The sequence below is a fragment of the Sceloporus undulatus genome, chromosome 9 (genome assembly GCF_019175285.1).
Source record: "Sceloporus undulatus isolate JIND9_A2432 ecotype Alabama chromosome 9, SceUnd_v1.1, whole genome shotgun sequence".
Lineage (NCBI taxonomy): Eukaryota > Metazoa > Chordata > Lepidosauria > Squamata > Phrynosomatidae > Sceloporus > Sceloporus undulatus.
The window spans coordinates 16,132,435-16,147,905 of NC_056530.1; the positions used below are offsets into that span (position 1 = coordinate 16,132,435).

General features: G+C 43.0%; 1 protein-coding gene across 5 annotated transcripts in view; it reads left to right on the forward strand.

The window, feature by feature from the left end:
• The window catches only part of KMT2B (lysine methyltransferase 2B), a 63,505-nt gene that overhangs the window by 3,855 nt on the left and 44,179 nt on the right, over positions 1-15,471 (forward strand). Inside the window, exons 1-4 of one of the 5 annotated variants that reach the window (XM_042439399.1) lie at positions 880-936; positions 3,227-3,305; positions 5,049-6,283; positions 13,890-13,997. In XM_042439399.1, the coding sequence (XP_042295333.1) occupies positions 895-936; positions 3,227-3,305; positions 5,049-6,283; positions 13,890-13,997 (1,464 nt within the window). In that variant the 5' untranslated portion in view covers positions 880-894. Of the gene's footprint in view, positions 1-879; positions 937-3,226; positions 3,306-5,048; positions 6,284-6,483; positions 7,272-13,889; positions 13,998-15,471 lie in introns of those variants that run through there. The other 4 variants (XM_042439397.1, XM_042439398.1, XM_042439400.1 and 1 more) reach the window with 4 other exon arrangements.

Sequence of the window (15,471 nt, forward strand, 5' to 3'; positions counted from 1 at the left end):
GGTGCTCACCCCTTCTCCTGTGTCTGCACCGGCACTCAGTCCACCTGTCGCACATTTTCGGGCTTGAACCAGAGCCAGTGTTTAGCCATAGAGTGTGGTGCCATTCCAAATTCAACCTGTGTTCGCCACATGCATCATTTAAATGAGTAAGGCCCCATACAGACAGGCCAAAATAAAGCTGCTTCAGGTCACTTTGGAGGTATGCTGTTTAAATGATGCATGAGTCCTAAGAGTCTGGAAGCTGCGCTATAGCTGTGCTCCAGTCCTTAGGACTGGATCGTGTCTTTGGTGTGGCTTCTGGATTCTTAGTACACATGCATCATTTAAACAGCACATATCCAAAGTGACCCAAAGCAGCTTTATTTTGGCAGTTTTATATGGGGCCTAAGTGTCAAAATGGTGAAACCATGGTTAATTGCTTGTAGGGGTGTCAAATTGCTTTAATTCTGCAGTGTGGCTATAGCCTAGTTAGGACTGTAAGGACTCAGAATGTCAAGAAAGGAGTTCTTCATGGTCTGACTCTAGTTTGTATTTCATATTCATATTGTTATCTCAACTGCTTCAAATGACAGTTCAGATTAAGCTCCTGAAAACCTGATGCATGGACATGAACATTTAGCAGAAACTGGGAATGAAACAGAAGCAGGGTGCATCTTCACAGCAAATCAGTTGCTGTGTTGCTGGGCTTTTGTTGAAGAAGCTTGGACATTACATTATGCGTTGGTTCTTTCATTTTAAATAGGAATTCAGATCTAAGTTTTCTGCTCAAACCTTTCTGTTTCCGTTTTGGAAGACTTATTTCCTGTAGGCCTGACTATTTTTATCGTTAGTTATAGAAGACGGACATTCATTCTTCATTGGGTCTTCAAAGCTGCTCTCTTTTGGCAACAGGGAATGGATGAAATTAACATTGCCTACCTGATTTTAAGTGGAGAGGTGGGGCTATGTACACGTTATGTGTGTTTCTTTCTAGGAAAGGCATGGGTGAGCTTTATAATGTTGCTGAGTCTTACTCATCTTCCTTTATGCTTTTCCAGGTAGAGTGATGAGTTTGCCTTATTTCAGGCACTATGTAAACTGACTGACAATCCAAGGGCTGGGAGAGTTTGTAGCCTATGGTTTTATATAATAACAAAAGGAAACAAGGAGTGTGTCCTTTCTGGTAGCTTCAGTGGGGTCAGTTTCTTCCTAACTCTCCCAGAGGTGCAAGTCTATGTCTGGGTTGTACCAATTCAGGTGTAAGGGGAAGATAATGGAGGTTCCACACTGAAAATTAGGGTTTCTAGGGAAGAGTCTGGATTTGCCTTACACTGATACATTAGTTTTCTGCCTGGTGAGAATACTTTTCAATAGGGAAGGATTCTGTCATGTGATTCTGCACCTGCAGCTTTTAGTGGCTTAGTCCAGATACAAATATATTGCTGTCTTTGTTTTGCAGACAATACACAAGTGTGTGTTTGCGTGAGTGTGGAATACACAGAGGTGGTTTTGCCAGTTCTTTCCTATGTAATGTAGCCTATAGCACCTGGTATTTGTTGGCACCCTCCCATCAAAATCCTAACCAGGGCTGACCTTGCTTAGCTTCCAAGATCAGACAGAATCTAGTGCCTTTTAAGAGTATTCATGCAGTACACACAGAAGCAGGCCTTTGCAAATTGTTTCCCTCTCTTTTGCTAGGGAATGTTGACCCCCTGAAGGTTAGGAAGTGCCAAGTATTTAGGCTTTAGTGAAGTCAGTCATGGTAGAAGACAACCTTGCTTGGAAACATGGTCTTAGGCAATCAGTTTTAAAATCTGATTTGTGTAGGTCACACCTTTCTAACTTGTGACGCTTTCCTTACTACAGTTTGAGTCTCTCTTATACTAAATGCTTGGGACTAGAAGCGTTTTGAATTTTGGAATTACTTTTTTCTTGGATTTTGGGATAGTTACACACACATAACGATATATTTTGCGGATAGGACCCAAGTCGAAACATGACTTTCACTTATGTTTCATCAATACCTGATACACATAATTTGAAATTAATTTTATACATAATATTTTAAATAATTTTGTGCATGAAGCAAAGTTTGTGTACACTAAATTATTAGAAAGCAAAGGAATCACTGGCCTGTTACAGACTGCCAAAATAAAGCTGCTTTGGGTCTCTTTGGAGGTATGCTATTTAAATGATGCATGCCTCCTAAGAATCCGGAAGCTGCACCAAAGCTGTACTCAAGTGCTTAGGAATGGAGTGTGGCTTTGGCACGACCTCCGGACTCTTAGGACCCAGGCATCATTTAAATAGCATACCTCCAAAGAGACCCGAAGCAGCTTTATTTTGGCAGTCTGTAAGAGGCCACTGTCTCAGCCGCCCATGTGGACAATTTTGGATTTTGGAAGATTTCAGAAGAACTGAGGCTGTGACTACTTGAGGGGGAAAACATGTGCTTGACTTGCCCATAGCAATGGAAACTTGTGTGGAAGCTTGCAAAAGTGCAAGTGTTAGCCAAAGATATAATATGAGAGTTTTGACTGGTAGAATATACAGTAGTGAAAAGCTGTTACTTTGGTTGGGAATCGCTTCATCTTTTGGAGGAAGGATGCTATTAAGACTGGGGAAATTATAAAAGAAGAAAAAAGAAGAATTAAATGAGCTAGAATAGACTGAAGTGGATTTTATTTTATTAACAAGACAGAAAGAAAGAAAGACTGAACACAAGAATACGATAACCTGCTGGAAAAAATGTTGAACAAAGATATATATTTTTAAAAAACAAGTAATCCCTTTATTAGGACAACCAAAATGTTGTCAAAAGCTTGCAACATGTATTTTGTGCACTTTGGTTGGTCCCACATCTTTGGGTGCTGTAGTGGACATTAGCCATACCATTCACAGAAGATGTATATATGGTTTGCTGTCTGTATTTCAGTACAAAGCATGATACGTGAGCTGCTTTCCTTGCATTGGGAATTGCACTCAGTCAAGTCTGAACTGTTCCAAGCAACTTTTAAAAAACTTGGTCCTTTATTAGCATGCTTTTTAACAGGAATGAGTCGATGTAGTTCTATCTTTCTATTACTGAGGATTATGTGCGGGACATTTCATAGTTGTACTTGATCCAGTGGTGTTGGAGGAGGGGGCTTTAATGCTAGCCACATCTATAGTCTGGGTAGAATGCATTGTCTGACTTGAGCATAGTGTCTTTTTTGTTTGTAATCTTGCATTTTTTCCTTTTGCCCAGCAGGAAGAGTTCCTGGGCTTCCATGTGGAGGAAAAAGCCACCCAGAGCTCACGACGTGCTGCGTTGCGATCTAAAAGAGGTAACACTTTTAGTATAGTTCTTTCTGGAAAATCTGAAGTACAGTAGGCCTTCAGTGGGGGATTGGTTCTAGAACCCCACAAGGATTCCAAAAATCACAGATGTTCAGGTCGGTATTTAACATTTAAAATTACCTGGACAACAAGATCCAGGAACCAGGAAGGCATTTTTCCTGCACTGTTTCCCACCTTCCTATCACAAAGGCTGTGCTAGAATTTAAACCCTTTCCCGACTCTGTTTCCTACCTTCTCAACCTAACCATCACAAAGCCTTTGCCAGATATTAAACTCTTTTGCCGCTGTTCCACCTGAGGGAGAGGCAGCAGAAGGAATTGGGCAAGGTGGTGGGTGTATCATTGGGAAAGGACTTTAAATTCTGGAAGAGGCTTCCTTATATGAAAGTGGGAAACAGAGCCAGACAGGAGTGTAAATTCTGGAAGAGGCTTCTTTGTGAGAAAGTGGGATAGAATAATACAATCATAAAGTTGGAAGAGCCCACAAGGGCCACCAAGTCCAACCCTCTGAAAGCAGAAACATACCAAAAAGCATCCAGCCTCTGTTTAAAAACCTCCAAAGAAGGAGAATTCACCACCTTCTGAGGCAGTGTGTTCCACTGTCAAATAGCTCTTACTGTCAGGAAGTTCTTCCTAATGTTGAGGTGGAATCTCTTTTCCTGTAGTTTGAATCTATTGCTCCAGGTTCTGTTCTCTGGAGCAGCAGAAAACGAACCTATTCCATCTTCAGTAAGACATCTATTCAGATATTTAAACAGGAGTATCATATCACTTCTTAACTTTCTCTTCTTCAGGTTAAACATACCCAGCTCCCTAAGTCACTCTTCATAGAGCATGGTTTCCAGACCTTTCACCATTTTGGTGGCCTTCCTGTGGACATGCTTCAGCAGGCATTTAAATTCTGGCAGAAGCATTTTTAGGAGAAAGTGGAAAATGGAGTGAAAAGTAACACATAAGTCTTGTTTTAAAAAAAATACTTTGGACCAGAGAGAATTAACTTGGAGTAAAATAAAGTTTAATACAAAAGAGCCCTAAAGGCCCAATGTTCTATTATCAGTGAGTCCAACTATACATTGCATTAATAAGAATGTATTTCTTAGCCTGAAGAAGAAGAGCCCTCCCTCCTTCCATGTCATCTTCCAGCCTGGGAGGGAGTGAAAAGGCAGTGCCAGCTCCATTGGGCCTGGCCTCGATTATGAAGCAGAGCCCTCCCTCTAGTCCATCTGCCTTGGTTCAGGCCTCAGAGGGAGAGAAGAAATGCTGGACCTGACGGCCCCCCCCACCTTTCCCTTCTCCTTTTGTGTTGTATCTAATTAAAAAGATTGTACCATCTAATTAAAAAGATTGTAGATGTTATCAAAGAAACAGTTTTTATAAAGCTAGCTGGGATGGAAATATTTAGATAGTAGGTCACTATAAATTCTGAATGCTTCGGCATATTTGCTATCAACAGGACAGCATGTGTGCTCACCTAGTTGTAACTTATAATTCATCATTGACAACTAATTCAAATTCAGTACTGCAAGACTGTACTAACAAAACAAATTTTGAAACTGCAAACAAAACTGTTGAGCAATCTTCAGCTGTGGGGAATACCATTTCCAAATATGTTGTATTCAAGCACCATAAATTGGCTTTTTATGTTGGAAACTACAATTAGCTGATAAGTTAGCTTTTGATACCCTGATAGAGACACTTCTGCTGTTCTAAGATCTCCTTCATTTTCTTCAGGTGCAGCTCTACCAGTGCATGGTAGGAAAAAGAGAGCAGTTGTCAGGGACACTCTTCCAAAGAGGCTGATCAAGCAGAAGGCTGTGGAGTCCCAGCGGGAGCGAATGGTAAAGGCCTTGGCTGAACTGCTTCAAAGGAACAAGAGATCTTCAGCAAGGATGGGCCGGCTGCCAGCTTCTGGCCCTAAAGTTAGCAGGATGGTTCCTGAGCAGACTAAACCAGACCCAGAGTCTGGCAATTCTGTAAAATCTAAAATCTGTTCCACCCTCGCATCACAAGTAGAAAAAACCACCAACTCCATTGTGTCACCCAGGCCGCGAGGACGACCACGGGGTTCCTCCAGAAAAAGACTTGTTAAAGAAGCTGAGCCTCATTGTGAAAGCACCAAAGCTCCATCTTCTATCCCAGAACCCATTAGAAACCTTCATTCGTCTTCACCATGCCAAGTGGACAGTCTGTCTTCTCAGCCCGTTGAACCTTCAAAGAAACCACCGCTCATCTTGAAGTTCTTCTCAAAGGCTAGGCGGCACAAATCTGGCCAATTGGTGGTAACTCATGTCCGGCTAAAGACACCTGGCCATAGAAGGGGCCGTAAGAAGAAGTGGAGTGTTGTGCCCAGAAAAAAAATGTCTCCCATTCCTTCTCGGTCCGTTTCAGAATCTGAGGCTCCTTTGTCAGACTCAGAGGCTTCTGCCCCAGAACCAGAGCAAAAAGAGGAGTCTTCTGCTTCACAGTCACAGCCTCCTGAGGTGCTTACTCCAGATTCAGAGCCACAGCCTGGACCTTCTATCCCAAAGCCAGAGCCACAGCCAGAGGTGGTAATTCAAGAACTAGAACCAGATCAGCTACCAGAGATTTCCCTGAAGCCAGTAACCTCTAAGGTAGAGCCACAGGCTCTGCCACAAGTTGTAGATGTTCTTGCTTTGTCCAATGAGGCATCCTGGAAAGAATCACAGCAGCCTTGTCCACAGAATGATGGGGCTGGAAGCCTTTCAGAGGAGGGAGCTTCAATCATTGCCCATTCCACACGGGCACAGTGTTTGAAAAGAGGCCGTGGTCGGCCACCTCTCACCCCAACCCAGCGAGCCCAGCGTATGGCTACTCAGCAGCTACCAACCAAAGCTAAGGAAGAAGGTTTGGGGGTTGCTCAGCAACCTGGCATTACTTGCCAAGAGGAAGCATTGGCTCACAAGACCACCTTTTTAAAGAATATTCGCCAGTTCATCATGCCTGTGGTAAGTGCCCGTTCATCACGCCTTATTCGGACCCCCCGTCGCTTCATGGATGAGATTCCACAGAAGATGACCAAGCCAGCAGAAAGCCCTGTCACTGATGGGACTTGTCTAGATAAGGAGAGCTCTCCATTGCCACTGCGGGGGGGCTCCCCCCACTCTTGCTCCCCCTGCAACTGGCTCTCCTGATGAAGATACATCTAGGGCCTTTTCTTCCCCACCTTCCCCAAGTGTGCCCCACATAACCTCCCCTTCTGTTCCTGCCCTACCTGAGAAGCGCCGTTCCATCCTTCGAGAGCCCACATTCCGATGGACCTCACTGAACCCCACTGTATCCCCCAAGGATATGGGCAAGACACTCTTTCAACCTCCTTGTGAAGATTCATCTCCATTGCCCAGTACTCCAGCTCCCGTCCCCTCTCCCCCAGCCAAGCGAACTCCTCTGTTACGGGCCCCACAATTCACACCTAGTGAGGCACACCTCAAAATCTATGAGTCGCTGACAGTGCCTCCTGAGGACTCTGAATTAGTGCCTGCTTCTCCTGAGGTCAGGAGGGACATCCCAGCACCACAACAGGAGTCTCCCATGCTTCCTTATGAGCCTGTGATGACACGTAGTGGCAAGAAGCTATTGGGAAGAGTGAACCATCTTGCCTTGCCCCTGTTTACAGAGGTTTCTAAACCGCGGGAGGTCCAAGGCAAAGAACTGATCACTATGGAGGATGTCAAGACTCCAGGTATAGTCCAAAAGGTGGCCATACGAAGGGTTTTGCCTTCGTCTGTCCAGGTAAAGCAAGAGGAAACAGCAGCTAGTTCAGAGGGTGAAGTGGAGCCAGTCAGCCTGAGCAATAAGGAACAGAAGCCCCCTCCTGAGGTGCCCAAGCCCATTATAACACAGATGTCAAGCATGGATAAAGTTTACAGCCTTCTCACTCGTGCAAAGGTGCAGCTCTACAAGATTGACCAGCAGAAGCAGTTCAAATTCATACCGGTAACAAGCTTTGGGCAATGGGGTGGCAAAGTTTTGAATATGATTGCAAAGCTTTAACATGTAGATAACAGTATCGGTGGTTTTTGAGGTGGTTATTTATTTATTTATTTGAGCTGGGATGTGTTTGTTTCACACCAGTGGCCCTTGGTGCTACAATGAAGCATTGTTCATCAAGAGGAGGCACAGAAGGTAAATATTTGCCCCATTATCTACTCAGGCCAGTTATGAAATTCTGTTAAATTCAGGGCATTTCATAACTAAAGAGGTTACAGTATTTCAGGGACGTAGCCGGGGGGGGGGGTGTCTTGGGGTCCGCACCCCCCCTTCCATTAGAAAAATTAATGGTGTGTACTGCTGCGCTGTTGCTCCCAAGCCCCATTATAATGGTGGCACTTAGTCTGGACCCCCCCCTTCCTAAAATCCTGGCTACATCCCTGAGTATTTGGATTATCCCAAATAAAGTTTCAGTTGCTCTTGTTGAACATAATAGAGCAGTACATAGAAATTCCAACATTTAATGCTCAAAATGCACTTAGCCCAGTCCTTATCCAAAACTCATGCAGTCTACAGTGCAGTACCAAAAGGATAGTGCTAATAATCATTTTACTGGTTCCAAATTGATCTGTATTGCCTGAATCGTACTATATTGATTTCAGCTCCTAATGGGTGTTGATATGAATGAATGCTACAACAGCCAGAAAAAAACATTTTAAAAATGAATACGTCAGGGAACTTGCAGTTTAGTCTTCTTATTATTATGATAGGTCCTACACACAGAGATAATGTCTTATGTGGAGGACACTCAAACCCCTGAGCCTATCACTTAAAATTTGAAATGATCCAAGTTTCTGGAGAGTCAGCATGGTGCATTGGTTTGAGTGTTGGACTACACAGCCTTGGAAGGTCACCGAGTGACTTTGGGCCACATTTTCTCAGCCTCAGAATACGGCAAAGGCAAGCCTCCTTTGAACAAACCATGCAAAGAAAACTCTGGGATAGGTTTGCCTTGTTGTTGTTCACGTTGATCTTGACGTATGGCGAATGTATTTATGAGACATCTCCAAGATACCATATCCTCAACAGGTCTTGCAGACTTGGGGCTGTAGCTTTCTTAATAGAGTCTATCAATCTGGAGGGTGGTTTTCCTTTTTTCTTACTATCTTCTATCTTGCCAAGCATTATTGTGTTTTCTAGTGAGTCATTCTTCACTAGAATGTGGGCATACTTTGATGTGGTCAAAGTACAACAGCCTCAAGTTCATCCAACTCTGTGATTCTGTGATTCATTTTGGCTTCAAGGGAGGGGCCAGGTTTGATTTATTCTAGGTCCCATTTATTTGTCTTTTGAGCAGTCCATGGTATCCGCAGAATTCTTTTTCAGTACAAATTCTCAAGGGAATGGATTTTCTTTCTGTCAGCTTTCTTCACTGTTTAACTCTCATAATAATGATGGGTGAGAACAATTCTAACTTTAGTGTTCAGTAATAAATCTTTTCACTTTGGGGTCCTGTCTAGCTTTTTTTATAGCTGCTCTTCCAAGTCCTAGTCTTCCTCTGATTTCTTGATTGCATTCTCCCTTTTATTCAGTAATTTTATTTTTATTTTTATAAAAGCAAGGTACAGAAAATTTAACTATTTCAGTTTATTTACTGTTGTCATTTATGTATATCTTCTATGGTTATTATTTTTGTTTTCTTAATGTTCAGCAATAAATTTACCTTAGCACGATCTTCTCTTACTTTCTTCAGTAACTGTTCCAAGTCTTTGTTATTTTCTCCTAGTAATATGATATCATCTGCATATCTTAAATTATTGATACTCCTTTCTCCGAGTCTGTGTATGATGTTTTCGGCATACAGGTTGAACAAATAGGGTGACAGAATGCACCCTTCCCTGACGCCTTTTCCTATTGGAAACTGCTGTATTTCTTGTTATTCTGTTCTGTAAATAGCCTCTTGTCCCAAGATTACAGATCAAGGCAATAAAATGTTGTGGAATACCCATTTCTTTAAGAGCAGTCCATAGCTTTTCAGGATCTATGCAGCCAAAAACTTTATAGTCTATGAAGCACATGATGAATTTATTTTGGAATTCTTTGGTGCATTCCATTATCCCACATAAGTTTTCAGTGTGATCTCTGGTGCCTCTCCCTTTCCTGAACCCAGCTTGAACATATGACATTTCTCACTCCATATATGATAGAAGTATACTGCAGAATTTTGAACATGACATTGCTTATATGGGAAATTAATGCAATGATCCTGTGGCTACTGCAGCTTTTATGTCTCTTTTTTGGAGATTGGAATGTATACTGAGTTGGAAGAGAACACAAGGGCCATCCATCCAACGACCTGCCATGTAGGAATACACAAGCAGAGCACTCCAGACAGATGACCATCCAGACTCTGTTTAAAAACTTCCAAAGAAGGAGACTCCATCACTCTCAAAGGCAGCGTATTCCACTGTTGAACAGGTTTATTGTCAGGAAGCTCTTCATAATGTGTATGTGGAGTTTCATTTCTTGTAGCTTAAATCCAGTCACTTCATGTCTTAGTCTCTGGAGTAGCAGAAAACAAGCATATTCCATTCCCAATATGAAAACCTTCAAATATTTAAACATGGCTATTATGCCACCCCTTAAACTTCTCTTCCACAGGCTAAACATGTCCAGCTCACTAAGCTGCTCCTGATAAGCCATGGTGTCCAGACCATTCATCATTTTGGTCAGCCTTCCCTGGACACACTATACCTTGTCCACATCCTCCTTGAATTGTGGTGCCTAGAACTGGACACAATTTTCCTGGTGAGGCCTGACCAAAGCAGAATAGAGTGGTACTATTACTTCCCTCCATCTACACACTCTTCGCCTCTTGAATGCATTGGCTTTCATAGCCGCTGCATCACATTGTTGACTCATGTTCAGCCTGTGGTCCACTAAGACTCCTAGATGCAATATGCATGTAGTGCCTTCAGGCCAGGTGTCACCCATCCTATGTTTGTCAATTTCATTTTACTGCCCAACTGTAGTTGCTAGATTTCTCCCTACTGAAATTTATTTTGTTAGTTTTGGCCAAGCTTTCTAATCTGTTAAGATCATTTTGAATTATGGCCCTGTCTGGGATATTAGCAAATCCTCCTAATTTAGTGCATCTGCAAATTTGATAAACTTGCCTTCTATTCCATCATCCAAGTCATTAATGAAGATGTTGAATAGCTTTTGCCCAGAACATAACCCTGTGGCACCCCAGTAGTCACTTCTCTCCAGGATGAAGAGGAACCATTGGTGATCACCCTTTGGGTTTGTTCGGTTAGCCAATTACAAATCCAGATAACAGTAGCATTGCCTAGCTCACATTTTACTAGCTTGTATACAAGGATATCATGGGGACTTGTCAAAAGCCTTACTGAAATCAAGATACACTATATCCACAACATTCCCATCATATTTTCCAGAGGAAGTTTGCCATTGCCTCCTCTGCACACTACTAACAAGTGTTAGTTATGGTGCCAGTGCTGTTGTCTCGGAAAGACCCTTCACTAGTGTCACCCACCACTACTGCTGCCACCCAGTAGATGTTTGACAATTTTACCCTACTACTTCTATCAAATGTAGTGTTGGACTTTAGCGTGAGAATATTCCACACACCCTCTCAAGCCATCCATTGTGTTCTCTGTGATTGTCATAGAATCATAGAGTTGAAAGAGACTACAATGGCCATCAAATCTAACCTGCTGACATGTTGGAAAAACTTTTACTGTCAGGAGGTTCATCCTAATGTTGAGGTCTGTTTTACTGTAGTTTGAATCAGCTGCTCTGAGTTCTGTTCTCTGGACCTGCAAAAACCAAACTTAATTCATTCTCAATATGACATCCCTTCAAATATTTAAACAGGGCTATCATATCACCTTTTAATGTTCTCTTCTCCAAGCTAAACATACCCAGCTTCCTAAGTCTCTCCTCCTAAGGCATGATTTCCAGAACTTTTGCCATTTTAGTCACTCTCCTCCGGACATGTTCCAGCTTGTCAACTTTTTGAATTGTGGTGTGCAGAACTAGACATAATATATAGGCGTCTAGGTGAGGCTTGATCAAAGCAGAATAGAGTGGTACTATTACTTCCTCTTGATCTGGACACTGTGCTTCCATTTATGCAGCCTAGAATCATGTTGGCTTTTTTAGTTGCCACAGCACACTGTTGACTCATGTGATCTACTAAGACTCCTAGATCCCTTTCACTTTTAGATCCAGACATGTGGGCATCCGCCTCTGGACACATTCTAGCTTGTCAATGTCCTTTTTGAATTGTGCCCAGAACTGGACACAATATTCTAGGTGAGGCCTGACCAACACAAAATAGACTGGTACTATTACTTCCCCTTAATCTAGACAATGTACTGTACTTCATTTGATGCAGCCTAGAATTGCATTGGCTTTCTTAGCTGCTGCAACACATTGCTGAATCATGTTCAGCCTGTCGCCCGTTAAGACTCCTAAATACCCTTCACATTTACTGTTGTCAAGCCAGGTATCATCCATCCTATATCTGTGCATTTCATTTTCACTGCTTAAATGTAGTGTTCTGCATTTCTCCCTGTTGAAATTCATTTTGTTATTTTGGGCCCAGCTTTCTAATCTGTTTACTCATCTAAGTCATTGGTAAAGATGTTGAATAACACTGGGCCCAGGACAGAACCCTGTGGCACCTCACTGACCAGAGGAGCCACTGGGGGGCACCCTGTGGGTTCAGTCGGTCAACCAATTTCAAATCCACCAAACAGTAGCATTGTCTGGCCCACATTTTTACCAACACATGGCATGGATGAAAATAAGTCTGTACACTAAATAGCTTGGGGAATTTTTTTGTTTTTATTTGGGGAACTGCCCAGTTCAGATTATGATGGCTTAAGGCTACATCACCTTGGTTTGCATTATCTCACTTTTGGCCAAGGAAGGCACTAAAATCCTTGCAGAGCACTGAAGCCCTATTTCCCAGTACACTGCAAAATCTGTTTGTCCTGTAGCTCCCTGTGTGCACATCCTTCCTCCTTTTCAAGATTGCACCAAACATGGTCTATATACCTCACATTTCTGAAGTGGTCTTAGGAACTACATCCTTGACTCTAAAAGTACAAAACCAGAGATTTTAGATGGCAAAATCTTATACTGAAATCTATATTCCTATGTCTGTCTCTTATTTAAGGCTGATTAAGTTAAATAAAGCTATTTCTAAGAAGCTTGGAGTTGTATTTTAGAAAACATGCATCTTGAGTTCAGTGAGCAGGACAATTTATAGATTGGCTCTTTGATGCATAATGCATAAAAATTTGTAGAAATATGTTTTTACATGGCTTGCATAATCTAAACTCCCCTACCCCCACAGTTTGTGTGCTTGTGTATCTGTCCATTTAGATTTATATTCCTGAAACATTCATAGCAGTAAATGTGCATGGAGAGTGGGAATGTGGTAGATGCTGGATATTGTAATCAGGGTTTAATAGTTACGTTGAGAGTGGGAATAACTGTCCATTGCTATTACAATCAAATCAACTCATTTTTCAACAGTTTCCTGTAAATGGCTTTCAGGTTTTTCTCCACATTCATAGAATAAAGGATGCTGGGCTCAGGATAGCTTTGTTGTGTGTCCTCAAATCATTTCCAGTTTAAGGTGACCATAAGCCAAACCTATCATGAGGTTTTCTTGGCAAGATTTGTTCAGAGGAGGTTTGCCATTGCCTTCCCCTGAGACCAAGAGGATGTGACTTGCCCAAGGTTACCCAGTAGGTTTCATGGTCCAGAGGAGAATCAAACCCTGGTCTCCAGAGTCATAGTCCAACACTCAAACCATTATGTCATGCTGGTAGGAGAACCTACATCAGAGATACATTGTGGTTCATGACACTCCATCACCTTTTACCCATCACTTCTACTGAATTTGCCATGGCAGAGACAGTGAAAAAAGTACTGCTTTCTTTCCAAAGGAGGTACACAAGGAGCACTTGTCTTGTTTAAAGAAGTTATGCTTTTTGCCACCATGGCAGATTCATTGGTAGAGTGTGTTTAGAGGGTTACCACTTCTTCTGATACTGCTCACCACTGGCCTAAGTTTTTGGCACCCATAATTGAACTGTTTTAGTTACAGCGTGCCCACTCCATATGCAGTTGTGCTATACGCGGCTTCTGGTTTACACGGAAGCCACATTGTAATACTTTCAATGGTACAAGTGGCCACCGGGTGCATGCACGAGCCCCATTCACTATAATGGGTCCCAAGCATAGCCATAATTCGCCTTATTGGGGGGGGGTCCAGAATGCATCCCCCGCGTAAGGCAAGGTTCCACTGTATTAAGTTCTGTGTTTTGCAGTACTCTTGTGGCCATGTATAAGATGTTCAGACCCATGCAGGATGCCACTGTATTGTATTGTGAAAACATTAACATCCCAATATTCCCAGGCTTCTTCCTAATTTATTGGCTGAATAATACAAAAAAGAGGAAAAGAACCATGAGATGCTGCAGTCAAAACCCTGTAGTCAATAGAGAAATCCATTCTTTCATCCATAGAGTTTGCATTCATAGACGTAGCTCTTGGATCAATATGACATAGGTTTCTTTCCTATAGGGATGTCAAAGTGTCAGGGCTGGGGACTTTGAGATACCAAAGGGCCCAGCTGAGCAGGCCATGACGTCTGAACTCAAAACAGAAGACAGGAAAGAGGCCAGAAAACAGGTAATTTGGGGATGTATATGTATCTGCATGCAGAGCTTAGCATTTAAGGCATTTATTTCCAATGTGGGTGATACTATCCCCTTAATGTCAGTGGAATGATCAAGGTATGCAGTGAAGGGGGGAAGTGAGTGTATCAGGATGGCTTTCAGTCCAACCATTGGTGCACAAGAAAGACAAGGGGCAACCAGAAGCCTTTAGGACCATGATAGGGATGAGGAGTTAGAGTGTGAGGCATTGGGAGAGAAGCGGCTGCAAAAAGGTGCTTTCATATTTAGAACCCTGTTTAAGCTTTATGAGCTTTGCTGGGACTTGGCTGGCAGGTTGGAGCTGTGCTGCTGCTGCTTTTGTTGGACGAGAAGTCAAGAGAAGAGATAACAGAAGAAACAATGGGCCCATACAGACAAGCCAAAATAAAGCTGCTTCAGGTCACTTTGGAGGTATGCTGTTTAAATGATGCATGCGTCCTAAGAGTTCGGAAGCCGCGTCAAAACTACACTCCAGTCCTTGGGACTGGATCATGGCTTTGGCACAGCTTCCGGACTCTTAGGAAACATGCATCATTTAAACAGCATACCTCCAGAGTGACCTAAAGCAGCTTTATTTTGGCCTGTCTGTATGGGGCTAATGTTTGTGAGGAAGGCGTGTTTCTGGGGAGGAAGGGTAGTAGTCAGCTCTTCAAAAGAATCTTTTCCTTCTCTCTCTCAAATTGAAAGTCCTTCTTCAAGCTGGCTGCACTCCTTTCCAGCCCAGTGAGAAGGACTCAGAGTCATTTCTTGCCAGGGGATAACTTCTCCATTATCATCCAGTCACCTTGGGAGCAGCAACTGAGTAGCCAGTTCAACAGCAATGAAGAAGCCTCTTACCAGTGCTGGCATTTACCACAAGGCTGGCAAGGTGAGAGGCTTCTTGGTCACTGTTCAGCCAGCTTCTCGGTTGCTGCTCCCAAGGTGAGGGGCTGCCTGGTCACTGCTTGATCGGCTGCTTTTTGCACCCAGTCACCCTGGGAGCAGCAACTGAGTAGCCAGCCAGTTAGCTGGCCTTTTTGCAATAAGGCCAGCATGGACGAGAGGGAGGAGAAGGCCTGGACTGCTGCTGCTACTATATTCACGCATAAGAGGCGGAGGAGGAGGAGACGAACTGGTCATGGCTGAGGTAGACACAGCTGGCTGCTGTACAAACACAATATCAAGAAACAGCTGTGGGAGGGGACACTAGGGTTGTTGCCTAAGAAGAAAGGGGGGAGTAGTCCAAAATGTTTGGGGACCACTGATTTAAAGGAATGTACTGAATATTGAGGCATGGGAAATCCATATATATGCTAACTTGATCTGCCTATGCTGCAAGAGGGCTGCAGCAGTACAATCCTCCTCTAGCAAGTGTAAAGTCAGGAGCGGAGTTTGAGGGCATTGTTTTCTTGGTCTATAACTTTTAGAATTCCTGAGTTATTCTGCTTGGGGCATTCTGGGAATCATTT